This window comes from Schistosoma mansoni, chromosome 1, assembly GCF_000237925.1.
Source record: "Schistosoma mansoni strain Puerto Rico chromosome 1, complete genome".
NCBI lineage: Eukaryota > Metazoa > Platyhelminthes > Trematoda > Strigeidida > Schistosomatidae > Schistosoma > Schistosoma mansoni.
This window is the reverse complement of record NC_031495.1, coordinates 3599395-3621878: the sequence shown is the minus strand read 5'-3', so window position 1 is coordinate 3621878 and position 22484 is coordinate 3599395. Positions and strand designations below refer to the sequence as shown.

General features: G+C 35.5%; 1 protein-coding gene across 1 annotated transcript; it reads left to right on the top strand.

Annotated features, from left to right (window-relative positions):
- Positions 1 to 114: 114 nt before the first annotated feature.
- Smp_056240 (hypothetical protein) lies at positions 115 to 21022 on the top strand (the record flags this gene model as incomplete). Its single annotated transcript, XM_018793017.1, has 3 exons — positions 115 to 490; positions 9399 to 9810; positions 19872 to 21022. The coding sequence occupies 3 exons, from the start codon at positions 115 to 117 to the stop codon at positions 20371 to 20373; spliced, it is 1290 nt and encodes a 429-aa protein (XP_018647572.1). The 3' UTR covers positions 20374 to 21022.
- Between the last annotated feature and the right edge of the window lie 1462 nt (positions 21023 to 22484).

The following is a 22484-nucleotide window of genomic DNA, read 5'->3' as shown; positions in this document are numbered from 1 at the left end:
CTTGAGCATTCTTCTGTCCAATCCATCTTTTTTAATCATGGTGTATCCTCACTTTTGTTTGACATCCCGATACTTGCTCAAATCAGTTTAACAAATTTGATCCTATTATTTTTCATGATCAACTCTTCAGTAGATTCCGAAATGGACGATTTTGATGATAATGGAAATAGACTTGTCCGACGTAAATGGTGCCCATGGTCTTCATGGAGTCCATGCTCTCCAACTAAGTGCTTCAAAGGATTTGTAAATAAGAATCCTTCATATTGGTCAAATCGTGAAGAACTCCTTGTGGATGATGACACACAGATTACACACTGTGTTCTAATACCAAAAAATAGTACCAAAAAACCTAACCGAGCATATGTGCAACAGACAATACAAGGTCAACATAAAATTCTTATTCCCGAAAAACAGCGTTTTCGTACCTGTGATTGTCAGTCAGTTTCCTTACTGAATGTATTCCGTTTGGTTAGTCGGCATGAGTGTTTTCGTAAGTTTGATTTATTATATTCATTTTCGTATGATAAATTTTGACTGTTAAGTTAGTGAATGTTCTATCCCCTAAGCCCTAACCAATTTGCTCAGTATAATGAGTGTGAACGACTTAGTTAAATATACATATTGCAATGTTTTAACTGTTAGATTTTAATCGTACCCTCTGCTTCTGACCAATAAATAATGAATCATCATTCGGTTAGAAACTAATTTTAGTTGATAAAATTATCAATTTTAACTCTACTAGTCAAAATCATTATTTATAAACTTGTTTTCAATGAAAGGCTTTTCCTTATCAACTCACTATAACAAGTAATCATAGCTTATTGGAAGTAAAAATTACAAGTCTATTTGTTTAAGTTGATCATCAGTGAAATTCATTTTCTAAGTAACGATTTTCATGTACTGAGCTTGAAACCACACTTTGTTAAAGTGGTGTCGGTAATGCTTGCCTCCTTAAGCCAAATTAGATGAGGTGGCTTTAGAATCTGCTGCCTACCCGTTTGAAAGTCGTCTGTTTTAATCATTAGCCTGTCAATTACTTGATTAGTCATCATGAATTAACCTGTTAAATAAACCAATGATTAGAAAGAACATGTAATAAGAATGAGCATAAAATTTTGAAGTACGCGATCGATCTACTTGCTTGTTAGAAAAGCAAACGAGCTGTTATTAAAGTGGTTTAGATTTGTAGCTCAGGCGGGTGATTTAGATGGAGTTTTGTTCTCTGAGCCGGATGATGTGGTCGTGGAGCTTTCACGGTTCTCCCGAACAATAACAGGAGCATAAACTTCAGGTAGAAGCGAAGTATCCTAATTTCCCCACATACGACTCACAGCTCGTCCTGTCGACCTCGATCTTGATTGGTTATTGTTGACTTTAACTTGTCATTGTTTATCTCTTTGTTTTGATTGTATATCCCTTTGATCTGATTCTTTATCCTACATTTGTCTGTTGTTTTATGATGGGTTGATAGATTGGGTTGATTTTAATGTTTGTTGACTGCTGATTGGCCCGAGTGCCAAGCTTCTAAAAATTATCCGGTGCTTTTAATATTCCCTCTATCCAAGATCTCGACATTTTTCCAGTCGAATTTGTATCCTCAGTTGTCTACATGCATTGATATAAGCGAAGATATGTCATGGCGTTTGGTCGTTAATTAATATTTATGCAGGCGAAGATGAAGGGGCGTCCACTTTGTCCGATATAGTGTTTTTCGCTGTTGGAGCAGTTTATTTTGTAGATAATATCCGGTTTTTCTTCTTTTGTCATTTCGTCCTTTGGTTTGCATAGGATTGGTTAGGGTGTTTTTGCTGGTTTGTGTGCTACACCTATTCCAAACGGCTTCAATAATCTTTTGATTTCTGATGTCTTTTACATATGATTGGATGATCCGTTTGTTGGTTTCTGTGCTTCATTTCTCTTCTGATGATCAGTTGGGTTGATATTTCTTTGATGAATTTGCGTGGGTGGCTATTCTTTGGAATAATAGTCACTAGATATTTTTTCCGCGCCGCAAGTGTGCTACAATGTGTTTCCACCCTTTTGAATAAGGTGTGTACGCAGTTGATTTTGTGAGTTCTTGTGTTGGTACTAGCGTAATTGGGGATTTGCCCTGCATAGGTCGGCCATATCCTAGAAAAACCAAAACGTTGATTAATTTATAAAAAGATGGGCGACTTCGAGTACAAACGCAAATCCAGTTTAGTATGGAACAGGTATTCATGAGAAATAATTATAGGAAATTTGACGAAGTAATTATCCAGTCAATCGATAAGATAGAAACAAAATCTTAAAAAGGAATTTTGTTTATTTAGGTTTATTGAAATGTAGTGGTCGTAATAAACAAAGAAAGGAGCTGTGACCAGTGCAATCCAATGCTGTTAAAAGCAAGCAGCTTGCGACAAATATCATAAGATGATATTCGAATAGTGTTTTCAGATTGCCTGAAAATAGTAACATACACTATTTAATACCAACTCAGTAATCTAAAAGTTAGATACTCGCCACCAGTTCTGGGCTCGATTCCTGACGTGTTCGTGAGTGAAAATTGCTAGGAAGTCCCGTGCTAGGATAAAACAGCTGTTCAACCCTTTCTTGTTTTTTTTAAATAGTTGTCTTTCTTCAGTCAGTTCATGATGTAAAGTCATCTGGTGTCAGGGATGCATGAAAATTCATTTTAGTAGACGTATAATAGTTATCGATCCTACTAAAGATTAACTTACCTTTGGGTTTAGGAAGCTAGATAGTAGTATCGCTACATTTTTCATAAATAGTTTGTTTTAAAGTCAAGTTTTCACTTGTGATACATTTCTGTACCAGTTAAATTATTTCACAACTCCAACTTCAATACAGTAAATGAGATTACTTCTATCCTTTTCTTGCCTACCCACTTTTCTACAGTAAAATGTCCAGTTATTGTGTAAAAGCTTTGTTGATCGAGACCCTAGAAGAAATTAATTCACATTCAATTTTATTCGATTATCACAGAACTTATAATCATAGTGAATGAGTCGATGGAATTAGAAAAAAAACACACACTGAAAATCAATAAACAAAGTTCACTCTGAATAAATTCATTGAAATAAAGTTGAAATTTCACCAAATGAAAATCACCTTAAATCGACATACGAATTTTAAAGTTGATCTCCTTTTTTTATACGTTATATTTGAAAGATTCTATATCTCCCCAACAATAAATTATATTATCAGAAGAGGGTTTTGTGGAGATTTTAATAATTTTATATAGTTGAGATCATGAGTCAGTTGAAGCTAGACCACCATGGAAAACCTGAAAGCACTGGACGGCCGTTTCGTCCTATTGTGGAACTCCCCATCAGTGCGCATCCACGATCCTGCCTCACGAGATTCGAACCCAGGGCCTATCAGTCTCGCGCGCGAGCGCTTAACCTCTAGACCACTGAGTCGACATCCAATGGTGTTAATGTTTAACTTCAACCAATCCATGAAATTGAGCAACCATTCACTAACGTCTTCAGTGAGTTGATATCTCCCAACAGACCTGGTTGAACTCCACTGGTTACTGCACTCGCGCTCGAGACTGATAGGTCCCGGGTTCGAATCTCGAGAGGCAGGATCGTGGATGCGCACTGATGGGGAGTTCCACAATAGGACGAAACGGCCGTCCAGTGCTTTCAGGTTTTCCATGGTGGTCTAGCTTCAATTGACTCATGATCTCAACTGTATAAAATTACTAGAAATCTCCACAAAACCGCCTTCTAACTAAAGTTTAGTTTAATATCTTTGACTTTTGTTATCACTTGCAACTGTATTGGATACTTAGTTTGGTTATTGCAAAACTAACTATTATTCATTTCTGATTGACGTCCTTTTGGTTCCCACTTTTATAAGAGTTGTCCATATTGAAGCTCTCCCTTACTGACATAAATCCTTTTATTGCTCACCATTTGGGGTTCACTCTTATTGGGATACACTGACTCAAACTCCAAGATTTGGCGGCCTGCTTGAATACCTGGGCTACCTGTTTCTGCCATCTAAATATTTCAACAAGTTATCTGGGTTTTTTTAATTTGTTTAAACATATCATTATGTCTATTGATCGCATAACCTATACAGGCGCGTTTATGAAAAGCTTACGTCCTTTCGCTGCAAAAATTACAAACAAGTACAATAAGAGACATCGTGGTGGTTGGCAATATGCTTTAAAGAGAATAAACATTAATCAAATGTCGATTCCCGAGCTGCTTAACTCTAACTGTCGATCACTAATTAACAAGGTGGACTATCTCCAATTTCTGCTAAGTCAAAACATGTATCGTAATTGTGGTGTCATCAAAATTCAAGAATCTTGGTTAACTGACTTACAGGATGATTGCTTGGTATCATTACGTGATTTTAATATCTATCGTCAGGATCGATCAAACAATAAAAAGACCTGCGGTGGCGGAGTAGCTACTTTTGTGAACGTTAACTGGTGTCGATCTACTTTTGCCTGTTTCAAGTTTTCAAATGACTTTATTGACTGTCTAACTTTAAGGTGCCGTCCAAAACACCTGAATAAATACAAATATATTTATGTTACCAATATCTACATGACTCCAGACTGCACATCATCTGCGCTATCTGTCTTCGCTGATAAATTTACTGAATTCGCTGTTACTGCCTTCAGTGATTCACTTTCAATTGTATGTGGTGATTTCAATTCATGTGAATGTAGCTTCCTTACATCACTAGGTCACCTAAATGTAGTAGATTTTCCTACTCGTTTGAATGCTCATCTAGACTTGGTTTTCATTAATGATGTGGGTACATATGTGACTCGCAAACGTGCTCCATTGTCTAGCTCGGATCACTGTATAATTCGTGTCCTACCTAAAGTATATGGTAAACATGGAAAGAGTACACACATACACCATACCAAAAAAGTAATATATAGGAATTACTCAGAAGAAAATTTACAAAATCTGAAAAACATGTTTCGTACGACCAACTGGGAAGTATTTACAGATGACTCAATAGAAAACACAACGGATGTTATTACCTGTTATTTTAAATTCTGTTTTGATATTTGCTGTCGTACCGAAACCTTCTTTTTAAGTTTTAATCGACTTACATCTCCACAACTAAAACGACTACGGAGGATAAAAGAAAGGATGTACAAGGAGAAAAACACTATTGAAGTTCGTAAGTTAAATAGTCAAATAAGCCTAGAGATTAGACGTCTCAACTCTGTGTTTACTCAGAAACTCCTATCTTGTAAAAGCTCTCCAAGTATGTGGAAACTCTTTAAAGAAATTACAGGAGACAGGCAGACTAGAAGCGATAACCAGCTGAATGTTTGTGACTTAAATAAGTCCTTTATTCGTCAGTCATCTGACATCATGCTCCCTATATCCAAGGGTTTGAAGAATAATTGTGTCCCCAGTTTCACTGAAAATGATGTACGGAAATGTCTCCAGTCTCTGAATTCATCCCAATGTTTAGGACCTGATGGTATCCCAAACCTCCTTTTTAAAAAATGTGCTGATGTTTTATGTTATCCATTAACGAATATCTTTAACAGATCCTTCTCAACTAATGTCTTACCGAAAATGTGGAGAAAGATAAAGATAATCCCTATACCAAAGAAAGTTTCTGGTGATAAAAATGTGAAACTTAGACCCATAGCAATAACCTCACCTTTCCTCAAAATAATGGAAAAATTACTGATACAACCACTTCAACCTGCAATAAAAGAGCACTGTGATCCATATCAGTTTGCTTACAAATGCAAAAGAAGCACATTAGATGCCGTTGCTGTTCTGCATCACAATATAGTGTTCGGGTTGGAAAAGGGTAAGAAGTATGTTAGATGCGCTTTCCTGGACTTTGCCTCTGCTTTTGATTCTATTCCAAGACATCTCTTACTTAACAAGCTGATTAGCATCGACACTGACAGCTGGATAACCAACTGGCTACGTTCCTACCTTTCTGGAAGAGAACAATACACTGTATTTGAAGGAAAGTGTTCAACATCTCTACTGTCTACTGTAGGTGTGTCACAAGGAGCTGTTCTTTCACCTCTGCTCTTCTCTTTCTTTCTGCATGATCTGCCATCTTCCACAGAAAACACTTTTGTAAAATATGCGGACGACCTCACTGTATGTATGCCGATTTCTACCTCCTTACATCCTATAAAAATGAATGAGTTTTTGTCTCGTATTGAAAGGTGGTCTGTTAGTAATGGTCTCTTACTCAATCCATCTAAATGTCAAGCTGTTAATTTTAGCTTGAGACATGGACAGAACCTACACTCTATTTTGGGATCCCATAATGCTTGTGCCATTGGAGACTCCTTAATAAACACAGTGTCGAAGATCAAATATCTTGGTGTCATTTTTTCCTCTGATCTTTCTTGGTCTGTTATCGAAAAAAGTTTACCGTTTGACATACTACATAAAGCTGCTGCATGCTTTTGGGATTACTCGCCATTTACTCTTACAATTTGTAAATTCCTGCATATTACCTATTATTTTATATTGTTCTCCATTATTCTTTCCCGGGCTTTAGAGAAAAGACTTTGCCGTTTTGCGTAGAGTGCTGAGGGTAGTTTGCAAGGTATGTGGTGAATCTTTTGAAGTCATTGTTAATATGCTTGTGGATAGACATCTTAAGTCTTGCAAACTCTTGGCAGGTGTTATCTTATCAGATACTAACCATCCGCTTCATTCATATCTTTCTCCTTGTATATCTTCTGGTAGAACGAGACGTAAACACATTAAAATCCATGCACGCAAGCAAATCTATAAAAGTTCTGTAATACCTTACCTAGCAAATTTACTTTGTGACGAACAGGCTGTTAGAGTTGACCTAGTAAATAACCTGTATTCTTAAGCATGTCTCAAATTCGACAATTTGTATAAACTCAGATTTCCTTAAACCTTTTTTTTATTTCTATTGTTTTTTTGGGGTTTTTGTTTTTTTTCGCTTTTTTTGTTTGTTTTTTTGGTAAAAAACTTGTCGTAATAACTCGTGCTGAGAATTCTATATTGTACCAGATTATAATACTGAATAAAGCCATTAATAATAATAATGATAAACTGCTCTTTGTTCATTAATGTTTTATCTAGCTAAATTCAGCGGAATTAGTCTCTAAAAGTACTGATAGAGAATACACCAATGTAATCTGCTAGTCTAGGCTGTAAATATTGTTTAAAGTAATACGTAAGCACATGGATTTAAAAATAGTGTTTAGCACACGCTGAAATTACTAGCTCTTTGTTTATAATAACTGATTTTGTGATTTTTAAAAAAAAATGAAACAGTCGGATCAAGTACTTGGAAAAACCTACTTATAATTCACTTCAAGTATTCATTCCATTCTCTATTATCTACATATATTTTTCAACCTGAAAAATCAATGGTTGCAAATGTGCTTTTTAAATTAGCGAACACATTTTCGTGAATGAGTAGCCAAGAGCTTCTCTATTATTACCTACAATTGCCATACAATTCTACAATAAGGCTCACGGCAATTTATCTGTAAGACAACTTTCATTTGCGGTCGACATCATCTGTGGAACTACTGAGAACGAAAGACAGCTGTTTCATTCTAGTATGACTTCATTTTAAATTAATCTCTACAAAGCTCTCAACCGAACAGTCTTCTGCTCATTAGTAACTAATTTTAAGATGAATTCCCGAACTTCCAGTGTGAAGTCTTGATTAGTTAACTTTTCTCATATCAAAAGGCAACTACCATACCAAAGGCTTTGAATGATTGTGTATTGTATCGCTAATTTATTGAAATTAGGAATATAATTCGTTGGATTCGAACTCGGGAGTCCTCAAGTTCATTATTTGGATCCTTTCCATATTTTCGCCTGTGTTCATTACTAATGAACCCTATAGTGAGATGTTATATCTGTTATTCGCTTCTTGATTTTTAATAGCCAGTTATCCGATGTTGGTCTATCGTACAAACCGACCTAATTATTAAAGTATTTTTTAATACATAGGATTCGTGGATATTGTAGAGATTTCATAGTTTTAAATCATACGGTTAGTGATTAGTCTTCTCAATTGAACGCTACTTTGTTATATCAGGTCGTCGCTAATTATTGTGCTAGAATCGCTTATTACTTGTAAAATGAGAAACCACTGCAATCCCAACGACGCAAAAGTAAGAGCACAAAGACTAGTACAAGTGAAGGTTTATTAACAACCTCAAAACACGACGACCATCCTAGTCGAAAATACACTCATATTATTGATTCGTACACCCATTTTGATTAATAATTATTACGATGAAATCACATATATATAGCGAATCACGTGCTGTATGTCATGCTGAGTATAGTCCACGTTAGTTTAATACAAGAATATCGCATGTCATACAGGAAAACAAAACAAATACTATACTGAGTAATCATATTGAATTAAAACGGAATTAATGTTGAATAAAACTCATCGTGACTAAACCAATTTAATTTTCTTCTACTTTTCTTCCCATCATATCAGTTGGATACCAGCTCATTAGTGTAGAGGTTAAGGGTTCTCGTTCGGGTTCGTGAATACGCACTGTTAAGGAGTCTCACATTGAAACGAAACAACCGTTCAGTTCTTCTAGGTTTTCAATGGTGGTCTAACTAAGATCAGTACACAAACGTCTAAATTAACAACGGGATATACCTAGTTTTATTTTCGTTTTGTAGACGAATTATTGCTCGTATATCCTGGGACCACCGGGTAAGTAATGCAGATGTTAGGAAACGGGTACTAGGTAAGGATGGCCAATCGATTGATGAGGTAGGGAAACTTCATCAGTTGAGATGGCTGGGACACGTGTTACGTATGCCCAACCACCGACTGCCCCGACGTGCAATGCTTTATGGTGTAGGAGTAGGTTGGAAGAAAGCTAGGGGCGGCCAGACCAAAACGGCATAAATCCATGAAGTCGCTTACAAGTGAACTGAGCCATGTTGGTAGGTGTAGACAACCTGGTTGGGATTCGCAAGATGATAGCAACCGATGGTTATAGACCTTGAATGACATGGCTCAAAATCGTTTGCAATGGTGAAGGTGCATCCACTCTTTGTGTTCTACCAAATTCTAATCCTCTGAATTCTTCATGTCCGTATCCTTTTTCTCTTTCCTAATTTATTTCACTGGATTATACTCCTTCAATAACATCTTCAAACCCTAATCTTTCGGATTACTGCTTATACTCTTACTACTTCTACCACTATGGGATTTGAATCGACAACTTCATCTCTGTGCTAATGTGGTATGTCAACTCGAACTGATGTATGTACGTACGAAGTTCTACGTTGTGACTGACTGAGACGAGTTAATTCATTTTTTTTAAGATTTGTTTTTTTTGTGGATCAAAAAAATTGTTAGACTTTCTTCTTATAACTTTCTCATTTTAATTATTCACTTAGCTGGTGATACAGTATTTGAATGCAGTGAATGTGGATCCAATGAAAAAATATACTTGAGTCGTGATAACAGTGATTCTGATGCTAATCTAATTCCATATTGTTCATATGAACAATCTAATTTTCAATTGTATAAAATATTAGGTGGAATTATTGGAGCCATTGGAATTATATGCTTATTAGTATGTATAATACGTTTCTTAGTGAAACAAATCTGTGGCAATCAACGGATACATAATCGAACTCCTTGTGGTGGTGGATCTGGGGCCAGTACAAATACTAATAGTAATAATGCATCAAATCGACCTGGTCGAAGAAGAAATCGTTCACCTCAATTGCAAAATAATCATAGAGATGATGCTACAGAATATTTACATAATGATTATAGTACAAGTGTATATCCTGTTGGTATTGGGTAATTTACTTTTTCTTTTAAAATGAAAATTCATATGAAAACTATGTTACTTTGAATTATATTATAGTTGAATAGTTTAGTGTTGTACAAAGATTAATTTTGTTCGAAATTGATCTTCATCGAATGAGGTGGCTAGGACACATACTACTTATTTTCTAACTGCCGCTTACCTCGAAGCTTAATGTTGACCAGTATAGAATTAGATTAAAAGCAAGCTAGACATGGTATCAATCCACGAGATTTCATTGTTGATCTTACTAGTACTTCTGGCTGTTGGCTATCACCTGGTTTGTGTTCGCGAGATAGTAGTGGTTAGTCGTTAGGGGATGATTTGAAATTGACCCAAGTGACCGAGATGCATTGACTCCTTGTCTTCTTCCAGACCTTAATTACCAGTATTGTTAATTACATTTGTCTCCGTATCTTATTCCTTCTTTTGGAAGCATATTCTTTATGTTTAGAATTACTGTTCTTGATATTACTATTATTTCGATTTCTTTGTCATTCACGTTTTCGATTCCATCTCTGTTCTTATATGAAGTGTAGAAACATAATTGACAAACAAGCCATGAACAATTATTTGGATATTAATTTGCTAATTCTAAATACTAATTTGATTATAATTCATTAGCTCACAAATTAAGGCTGGTGCGATCTTAAACTCAACAATTGGTTTTTTTTATGAGGAGAAGTATGTTTGTTAGTGGTTAAGGCATTCAACTTCCAACCATTAGATCCCAAGTTTAAGTTTTGCCTGATCAACTCGGTTTAAATGGCTGGATAGTATCACTAGCCATTACACACAAACTGTAGCTTCAAGTCGAGTATATTAACTCGATTTTAACTTTTGAATGCAGAACAGTTGGATCGTATTGTTTGTTGCATGTCGATTATAATAAAACTAACTGTCTTTCATTCAGACCAATTGAATGTATTTCTTTTCAAATAAGCAATTTGTTTCTTTCATAGATCACACCTATTCATGTATCTATTAAGTTCTTATGTCAATGAATTCAATTAAATTTGACAAACTGAGTAAACAGTACATTAATTTCAGGATAAGATCAAAACGAACTAATATTACATATGTAGTAAATGTTTAATTCAGTAAGAAGGATCTGTACAGGTGAATATCAGAAACGTAATATAATAAATGTTTTTTTGGCTTAATTACTTATAATGTGTTACTAGAAAGTACTATGTAGAAGTGAACATCAGTATGAAATTGAGTTGAATTATTTTGCCAAATAAATACTGTCATTAGACTTCATTATTTTGATTTGGAGATTTATGTGGTAAGCCCCCAAATGCCCTGGTACGGCCGAGAATCGGAAGAGTCAGCTCTCCCTCTCGAAATTATCTCAAATGGCCATGTGCATACAACCACTACTAGAGAAGTTCTACTCACTCCCTTCTCGTGGTGGGGGTGTTGTTTACGAAATTGAGAGGATAAAAAGCTAATGTCCGACGCTTTAACCGGGTCGATGGATATGGAGGATCCACCTAGGGGAGTTGGAAAACCCTGATTCCAAGCCAATGGTGCACATGGGCTCCAGGATCTTGGAGAAAGAAATGATGTATGAATCAATCGTCGGTCACCGGCTACCATGGGACTGCATCTCATTACGATGCTCCACTGCCTTGCGGATCAGATCTTTAGTCAAAGGCTCCGTGTGTTTCCCCCTAAGAAAACCACCTGCTTCAGTTTGGGCACGTGGGCAGTATCACTGCCCTCACACAAATCTCATTCGATTTGTGTGGCGCATATGTATTTCGTGCCCCCATTGTACCAATATGTATGTGTTTAAATAAATAGATAATCCTCTTCAGAAAATGTGTCCGACAGATATTGTAGTACTAGCCGGAGATTCGAATGCTCAGGTTGGGCGTCTAGGCACAGAAGAGAGTTGTTTAGGTGGCCGATGATGACTTGTTGGTCGCAGGTCAGATAACGGGGACCGTCTGCTGCAACTGTGCACAGACTACAACCTGTTTCTGGCTAGCACTAACTACCGGCACAGCCATCGCCAATGTGCCACCTGGTGTCATTAAACTACATTTAGTGAATTTTTAAACCAATTTGTATGAGTTGTCAATCATAAAATGTACATGATCTCAATCAAAAACATAATAATCTCCACAACCCTATACTGATAATTATCATGTGCTCACGAGTGACTAGCTTCGTGAGGGAATTCTTGAAGTTCTGGTGAGAAAGAGGTGACCAGTGGAGCCAATCCTTGTCAGTTAGAGACAGGTATCTACCTCAGACAATGGAAGATGGTCGTACAATTTCGTGGATTGGCTGAGATTAGACATTAACACCATTAGATACCAGCCCAGTGGTCTGAAGGTTAAGCGTTCGCGTGCGAGACCGAAAGCCCTGGGTTCGAATCCCGTGTGAGGGATCGTGAATTCGCACTACTGAGTAGTCCCACAATAGGACGAAGCGGCCATCCATTGCTTCCAGGTTTCTAATGGTAGTCTAACATCAACCGGTTCATGATCTCAATCAAAAACATAATAATCTCCACAGTTTTATACTAATAAAATTAAGGTCATATTAAAGTAAATTAAAAATAACATTTTAATCAGTTCTTATTGTACTTAATATCATTTTGGCTTCTGTTTTATTTGATTTTTTTTTAATATTGAAACAAAAATCATTATTCTAAGTTGTAGTGAAAGCACACTCTGTTAAACAGTGAACTGACCATTTGTATCATGTTCTCACTCATTTGTTAAATATCAGAACAAAACAAATTTATCTGTATAATCTTATTTTAACATTATTATACATGATACTTAATAGTTTTATTATCATAGTTGATAAGTATAGATTATTATATATTAACATCACGGACTAATCCTAGTTAGCCCCCAAATGCCCCGGTACGGTCAAGAGTGGGAAGAGTCCGCCCTCCCCCTCGAAATGCTCTCATATGGCCACGCGTATATAGCCTCTGTCAGGGAAGTCCTACTCACTACGTTCTCATGGCATTACTCTTGTTTACGAAATTGAGAGGACGAAAAGCGAATTTCCGGCGCTTTAACCGGGTCGATGGATATGGAGGATCCACCTAAGGGAGTTGGAAAATCCTGATTCCAAACCAATGGTGCACATGGTCTGGCTCCAGTATCCTGAGGGAACAAATGGCATATGAATCAATCGTTGGTCACCGGCTACCATGGGACTGCATCTCATTACGATGCTCCACTGCCTTGTGGATCAGGCCTCTAGGTCAAAGGCTCCGGGTGTGGTTTCCTAAGAAAACCACCTGCTTCAGTTTGGGCACGTGGGCAGTATCACAGCCCTCACACAATTTGTGTGGCGCATATGTATTTCGTGCCCCTTTGTACCAATATTTGTGTTCAAATGAAATAAAATAAATCTTAGTTAAATAAACATTGAAAACTAGGAATGACTAGATAGATGATGGTTTCTGTATTGTATAGGTCCCAGCATCACGCGTTCTGAATTCGAGGATGTTACGCATCGAAAGTAATGGAAAATGGTTGTACAATATTACAAATTGATTGGAGTTTTTGACATTTAAACCATTGGATACCACTGGCTTAGCGACCCAAAACTTTAAGCTCTTATAGTAAAAGCTGGTGGTCTTGAGTTCGATCTGTGATGGGGTCGTGCATATGTACTGCGAATGAGTCACATCCTTGAAGGATACAACTATCTAGTACTTTCTCATTTTGAGTGATTTTCTAAGTTAGGTTAGTTCTTAATCTCATTAACGTTGAACAATCTCCACAAACCCTCATATTGATAATTTTGGATCAACTATTATGTTTTTATTTCCAAGTAGAAACATCCTTTATTCTCGAGGACTGGTTACTTTTTGATTAGAAAGTACTCTGTTTTCAATCAATGAGTCGCGAATTCAAACACAGATCTACTTTGGTTTTGGAGTTGTGGTAGTAGTAATCTAGTCGTATCACTAGCTTTCACATTACAGATATTTTTCTAGTTAATTAATTATACTAGTGTAACATATATGTTAATATAGATTGGACTTAGTATTATGGTAGTATTTGTTTTTCCATTTGAAAGTATTGTGGTGTTTGCAGTTTCATTCGCAAAGTACAGTCAGTACAGTTCAGTCCTCTAAAAACGCGTTTTACTCTGGAAATCAATCATCATACTTTATGTAGTATTCTGTGAAGGCAACCTAGTCGGCAGTGAGTTCGTATCTCACTGGTGACATTGAATAAAGATTGTCCAATGTCATGAATTGGCTGAATATAAAAGTGTGAACGATTTAATTCTAATTGATGATCAGTTGAATGGTTTTATGCTCCTTGTGAGAGGCTTAAAAGTCTTGATTTTTGTCTTGTGTTAAGTAACTGTGGGTGCACTTCGTTGAATAGTTCCAAATAATAAGAAAATTGTTTTATAATTTGCTCACTGATGTTAGCCATAGTTGGAGGTGATCGACCGGAAACTTTGGATGTAGGTTTTATGTTAATTGGCACTCGTTATATAAGGTATACCTATACTTGTGAATGAACTAATGCTGTTTAATGGGTTGCAACCATGGTGAAATGTTGCCACCAAGCTATTCAGGCTAGGAGTGAGCTCCTGTAGTACTGAGATATTTACATTGCGCAATCACTGAGTAATAGCCGATGTTATGTCCCTAGTGCTGACCGAATTCCATCGATTAAGTTGAGATGTGGCCAATTATGTATGTGATTTAACACTGTTTTAACGTTAGGTAATGATTGAAAGTAGCCAACAGGAAATCTGAGACTTGTTTTTCGTGCTGGTTGGCCAGACGCCCCCTAGTTCCGACTATAAGTTAGATAGATTTATATATTTTATTATGTCTTTCAATCATCTCTCCTGATGATCTTTTGAAGTGTATTGTTAAAATACCATAAAATAGCTGCTCACCAGTTTTCAATGGTTTTTTGGTAGACTCTTCAGTTAAGATTAATATATAATCTTTTATTCAGTAACCTTTAACTAGTTTCTATCTCTTCAGTTACTGAGATTTACTCTATTGATCTAATGCTTAATGCAAAAATACACTTAGTTTTTGTGACATTTGCTATTTAAAAAAGATTAGTAAGGATTTGTGATTTTCGATTGTAGATATTCAGTCAGTTAGTTAGTTACAACGTAGAATCTGTACATATGTACATCGGTTCAACTTGTCATATCCTATTAGCACAGAAAGATGAAATTGTCAAACCAAATCCCAATGTAGATATTCAGAACAGCAATTGATCAGTTTTTGACTTTATACAATCTTTAGAGGATTGCTTTAATATAGCTTTTATTCGCAAGTTTTTCGTTCATTTCAAGTTTAGTGGCCATCTTAGCTAGACTCAGCACCTCAATACATAACGCTTTAATGTTCAAATCAAAACGTACTGGATTCAACTCTTAGTTTGATTATCATTGAACCTGAAATCCAGATATATCCAGCTAACAGCTGATCAAATAAAACGAAACCTATATCATTATGAATTTCACTACTAACCACATAACGAAAAATATTTCTGTTATGAATTAAGAAAGGGCCGGTGCCAATTTGTTATGATTTTATGTTCGGCTTTTTAACACGTGAATTATCCATCAATCGAAATACAACTTGTCTAGTCTTGACACTGTACCAAATCAATGACGTTCGATCAGTATGAGCAGTATAGTGTCCTTATTGGTCCCTTGTCCACCTAGCCCTTTCAATTGAGTCCAGAACACCAATGACAGCTTCAGTTATGAGAATCATTTATTTCAAGCATACTCGGTTTATATATTAGATAGACAGACGGCATCACACCATAAATTAGAAAATAATATTTGTACAAGATCAAGCCAAATGTGGCTGTGAACATGGGAGACAGTAATCAATAAACTGAGTATAATTTGGGAACAGCAAATCATATAATAATAATGCATAGGTCAAAATGAAGCTTATAATAAGATGAATATAGATATACACAATCTCGTTATGCAATAGTTAAACCATAAGAATATGTATAGAATAATCTTCCATAAATAGATCCCGGAAGTTACCCGTACTTATGTCTTCGCTAGGATGTAACAATTTTATGCCCCGAAAATAACTTATTTATTTATTTAAACACGTAAGTATTGGTACAAGGAGGCACCAGATATATATGCGCCACACCCAAACTGAAGCAGGTGGTTTTCTTAGGGGATCACACCCAGAGCCTTTGATCTAAAGGTCTGATCCACAAGACAGTGGAGCATCGTAAGGAGATGCAGTCCCATGGCAGCCGGTGACCGACGATTGGTTCATACGCCATTTGATCCCTCAGGATACTGGAGCCAGCTCATGTGCACCATTGGTTTGGAATCAGGGTTTTCCAACTCCCCTAGGTGAACTTTCCGTGTCCACCAACCCTGTTAAAGCTCCGGACATTCAATTTTCGTCCTCTCAATTTCGTAAACAAGAGTAATGCCATGAGAACGTAGTGAGTAGGACTTCCCTGACAGAGGTTATATACGCGTGGCCACGTGAGATCATTTCGAGAGGGAGAGCGGACTTTCCCCACTCTCGGTAGTACCAGGGCATTTGGGGGTATATAACTTCAAATTAATTTATTAGTGAGAAACTAACTTGTCATAATCCAATTCATCTAACGTCTATTCTAAATGTTTTCACTTTATGACTTAGTTTTTTATTCTTTCTCAGGTTGTTCTTATTAAATTTTTGTACTATTAAACTAATTGACAATAAAAACAAAAAACATGACTTTGGAAGGTTACATACATGTGTATATAATCCAATATTAATATTATCGTTACTAAACTTAACAAATACTTCAAGAATGTATTTGAATTGAATAATGTAATCTGACATTGATTAAATGAATGAATAAAGTTGAAATGTTTTTTTATATGTCTAAAGCATGTAATGTTAAGGTCAAATTAAACATTTCTATCTTGACAAGTAGTATAAGCAAAGATGGACAGTGGCTAGCAGTGGAATCCAGTTTGACGCGCGTTTCGTTCTATTTTGGGACTCGTCAGCTGGATGTACCTGCGAAAGGTACTGGGTTCGAGTCCCGGAGTGAACATCAACTCTGAGATGCAGGTACATCCAACTGGCGAGTCCCAAATAGGACGAAACTCGAGTCGTGGATTCCATGGCTAGCCACTGTCCATCTTTGCTCATAATGCTTGTGAATTGAGGCTATATCGAGGCAATACGCTCAGTATGCGCATATGCTAATAAGAGACTGATCAGTTGCAGTCCTTAACATCAATGGGAAGATTCAAACAAACGATATTGAGTGAATTTCTATCTTAACTTCATAGAGATTTTTTTCTTTCTGATGACTTGTTTCAACAGTTATTTCATTTATAAACTATAAAATTGTATTCCATTAAAGAACTTGTTCAGTAAACTATTTCTTATCTTGGTATTTATGGCTTCACGAAACGGTCGTCCAGTGCTTCCAGGTTTTCCATGGTGGTCTAGCTTCAATTGACTCATGATCTCAACTATATAAAATTACTAAAATCCCCATGAAACCCCCTTCAAATATATAAATATCCGTAAGGGAACAATTGACAGAATTCGGTTTCCATGACATTTGATTAAAATTGAGGGTCGTTAAACTACATATTCTGCTTTATTATCAAAATTAATCCTTTTTTCAATCTAAAATGTCTCATCTTAGAAAAGAACTTGTTTATTTGTAATGATAGATCGATTAAAATTAATAATAATCTTGCTCACAGTCATTAGAAATCCAAAGCTTATAAGTATAGTTTAGAATAACATTGTTATTATTAAGTATCTATGAGAGAAATTAAGTTTCTTAATTAAGAGCAGGATGAACAAATCTTAATATTTAATCTGTTTAGAGTTAGATGATTTGTGTAGAATGTTTTTTCTTAAATTTCTTTATTATCGACTGATATCTGATATGTTACATCCCCATTGAAAACCTGGAAGAACTGGACGGCTATTTCGTCATTTTGTGGGTCTCTTCAGCAGTGCGAATCCACAATCCTGCACATGGGATTCGAAACCAGCACCTTCGGTCTCGCACGTGAATGGTTAACCTCTAGACTACTGAGCTGGTATCCAACAGTTTTAATGTCTAAGATCAACCAATCCACGTTATTGCGTGACCATCTTCCATTGTCTTCGGTGGGTCACTGCCTCACACCCTACACGGTTGAACTTAACCGGTCACGGCTTCTCACTAGAACTCCGAGAATTACTTCTGGAATCTAATCATTAGTGAGCACATGATATTATCAGTATAGGGTTATGAACTAGGACGAAAAAGCCCCAAAAATGCTTCCAGGTTTTCAATGGCAGTCTAATATCGATCAGTTCATTATCTCAACAAAAACCCAACAATTTCCACCACCCTATACTAATGATGATGTCTGATAGTTTCCACTGGTGGTGGTAGCCTACTAATATCAGTCTATGATGAAAGATGCTTTCAAATTGGATACTTTTCTCCACACAATATAATGGCAATTAATTGTTGAAGGTAACATAAAGTAAATATTGCTCGAATAACATCTCTGATTGATGTTTTCCGTAGACATAATCTTACTTGTATGATGGTACTAGTCACGTAATCATACAGACATTTGTTTCTAATATGCTTCTCGTACACAATCGTTGTATTTGTCATAAAGTTTATATCTTTTTAACAGTATTATCAAAACGATCAGAATATGACTGGACAGATAACGGAAGTAGTCATTTGAATAGCAGGTTTCTGTGTATTATGAAATTAGTTTATACTTACTGTTGTTGTTGTCATCATCATGTTTCATATTTCAGTTCATTGTGTTCAAATTGATTGATTTGGAAATGGGTTCTTTATTTTTATAACAGACCGATACTAAGCTAGAAAGTTTTCAGCTAGAGAAGATTTGATAGTTATTTCATCGGTGTTTTAGGACATTTTAAATATATATATGTGAAAATTGATTTGGTTTTCTTAGGTTATTGTTAATATGGTATATTGAACTAATTCATTATCTCCTCATTCGACGAAATATTTTTTGTAGCATAGAGTTCGTTATGACTTTATAAAAGAAAGAAGGCCGTATCCAATTCGTTATGATTTTATGTTCGGCTTTTTAACACGTGAATTATCCATCAATCAAAATACGACTTTTCTAATCTTAACACTGTACCAAATCAATGACGTTCGATCAGTATGAGCAGTCTAGTGTCCTTATTGATCCCTTGTCCACCTAGCCCTTTCAATTGAGTCCAGAACACCAATTACAGCTTCAGTTATGAGAATCATTTATTTCAAGCATACTCGGTTTATATACTAGATAGACAGACGGCATCACACCATAAATTAGAAAATAATATTTGTACAAGATCAAGCCAAATGTGGCTGTGAACATGGGAGACAGTAATCAATAAACTGAGTATAATTTGGGAACAGCAAATCATATAATAATAATGCATAGGTCAAAATGAAGCTTATAATAAGATGAATATAGATATACACAATCTCGTTATGCAATAGTTAAACCATAAGAATATGTATAGAATAATCTTCCATAAATAGATCCCGGAAGTTACCCGTACTTATGTCTTCGCTAGGATGTAACAATTTTATGCCCCGAAAATAACTTATTTATTTATTTAAACACGTAAGTATTGGTACAAGGAGGCAGCAAATCATATAATAATAATGCATAGGTCAAAATGAAGCTCATAATAAGATGAATATAGATATACACAATCTAATTACTCAATAGTTAAACGATAAGAATATATATAGAATAATCGTCCACTAATAGGTCCTGGAAGTTACTCGTACTTATGTTATCGCTAGGATATAACAGAGTTCTTTAGATTTATTGTTCATCGTGAGCCCTTTAGGTCTTTAGTTCGACTCTTGGTTAGGTCATATATATGCCAACTTTCGAGGTTCATAATAATAAGCTGAAACAATCACTCAGAACCCTATAGATGTTTAATAAAATCTGTGCCATTTTGTAAACTGTTTATATGTTATAATGAAAGTACTAATCCGTGTATTACTTTTGTTTGACTTTTTTTTCTGTTATCAAATAGAAACTTAGATTTACCCCCTGCATATACAGATGTTGTCAAATTATCTGCCATTGAAACTGAGTCTAACAACAACAACAACAATACAAATAACGCAATAATAATACCGGATGCATTTTCTTTTAATTTATTACCAAATGAACAACAACAAATTATAAATCCTTCTTTTTTATCTAAATCATCATCAAATCATACTCATCAATTTAATTGTGCATTATATGATAACGAACAGAATGCTACATCAAGTCAAATTTTAAATATAACATCAACGGATATAGCACCACCGCCACCGCCGCCTAGTTATGAAGAGATTGTCGCAGCAACAAATGCAATGAAGATAAATCGTGAAAATGATAATTCATTTATATCAGGGAATAAAATGAATATTGCTCAAGTTACTCATCAAACAGAAGATACCGTCACTACTACTACTGCTAATAATAGTAATACAACATATAGTGGCAGTAATTTGAATACTGGACGAACTGAGACTAGTTCCTCGTAGTTTCTGCAAAACTCCTAATGTTGAAAATGTTTTTTTAATTTAATTTCTTTTGCCTCTTGTACTACTACTACTACTACTGTTGATTCTTTTGCTAATCTTGCTATAAGTAGTATATCGATTTCGTTTCTCTTCAATAAAACAATCCACTTATATGACATATAAATTCTTAATGCTTTTCGCTTATTCCAGAAATGAAATTTCTCATGTTGTTTTTTTTTAACCATTGAAAGACAGAGATTTGGTAATTCTTTTTCAGTTTCTATCTATTCAACTTACGGGTTCAATAAATCGGAATGATTATTGCCCCCCCCCTCTCTCTCTCTGTGTTTCCCCACTCTGTAGCATGTAAGCCTAAAGCAAATGAATTAGAAAACTGCCTATCAGATGAATACTAACTGATAATCATTATCTGTCTTGTATTTATCTAGCTTACAGGACTCCTCACGAATGACAAGACGATTGAAAGGCTTATTGATATTGATTCCCGATTCTATTCTTCACTTTAGTATTATTATTATTATGATTACTACCATTTTGTATAGTTCATATTTGTTTATTTAAACAAGGTTTGTTCCTTGGGTTGTATCTATTCTTCGACTTTTGTGTTTTTTCTAATGGTGTGTCTATTGTGATAGAGATTCTCTCTTCTAGTTGTGATTTTTCAGTTATAAAAGAAAATTGATGGATAAAAATTAGGTAGAAGAAGTGATAGGATTGTAGGAAAATGAAGGTTGTATTTGGTTTTTTGCATTAATTGATTGGAAAGAGAGAAAGGGGACAACTGATGCATTGTAATATCTTACATTTAATATTATATATATATATATATATATATATATATATATATATATATATATATATGCATTACCATACATGCATTTATGTGTGTGTGTGTGTATGTATAAAACAGTCCTTACTATCTTTTTTTCAATTAATCCCTATGTATGTTTTCGTCTCGTGTTTTCTTTCTATGAAGACAATCATGAATGGATTCGTCTTATTATACATGGCGAAATCTGGTATATAGATAGATACTTGTATCCATGTCTACTTTTCTGGTCAGAGGTTGTTTATCGTTGAAAACGCAGAAAGTGAATTACGGTCATTTAAAAAAAATAATTACTAAGTAAGTTAGAGTTTTACTCAACAATTGATCATACTATTCTATTTAGGTTACTTATAGTAGTAGTAAGAGAGAATTGATTGAATATGCACCAACTTGACAACTCTTATCATTTGAATAGCTAACTAATGTTTATCAATGAGGTTATTTGTGTTGAACAGAGAATTATTCTGATGTGACTAGTTAGTAGACTAATTATCACACTGAAGAAGTCCAGACAAGTTTGTTGGACGAAACGTTGGAATTATTTAGATTTGAATCTCTGAAATTATTTCAAATATAATTTTCACATATAATGACTTTTGTAAGCAAAGATGGATAGTGGCTAGCAGTGAAATCCAGGACTCGTACTTCGTCCTTTTTGAAACTCGTCAGCTGGATGTACCTGCATCTCAGACTTGATGTTCACTCTGGGACTCGAACCCAGTACCTTGCGCTTCAAACGCAGTCGCGTTATCCACTGAGTCCTGACAGCCACTTGCTTGTGCAATGGGGTGAAGTTGAAATTCACTTGGTATTTTTTGTTTGAATCTCCCCATTGATGTTTTAGGACTGCAACTGGTCAGTCTCTAATTGGCATATGTGCATACTGTGCGTATTGCCTCGATATAACCTTATTTCACAAATGTTGTAAGCAAAGATAGATGGTCGCTTCTCTATACTCGGCACCCAATTTTCGTCAAACTATTCGTTCTAATATTAACGAATATTCTTATAAAATAGCTAGTAGATCGTTTTTCTTCTTGATTTCAGAAAGGTGCCATGTCTTATTTGCAACAGAAAAACGTCAATGATTCCAGGATATATTCCTATTGTGATCAATTGATCGTTGTTAACAGATTCTAACCTCGTGATATTGGTAAATAAATTATTATAGAGTTGAGATCATGAGTCAATTGAAGCTAGACCACCATCGAAAATCTGGAAGCACTGGACGGCCTATTATGGGACTCCTCAGCAGTGCGCATCCACGATCCAGCACTCGCGA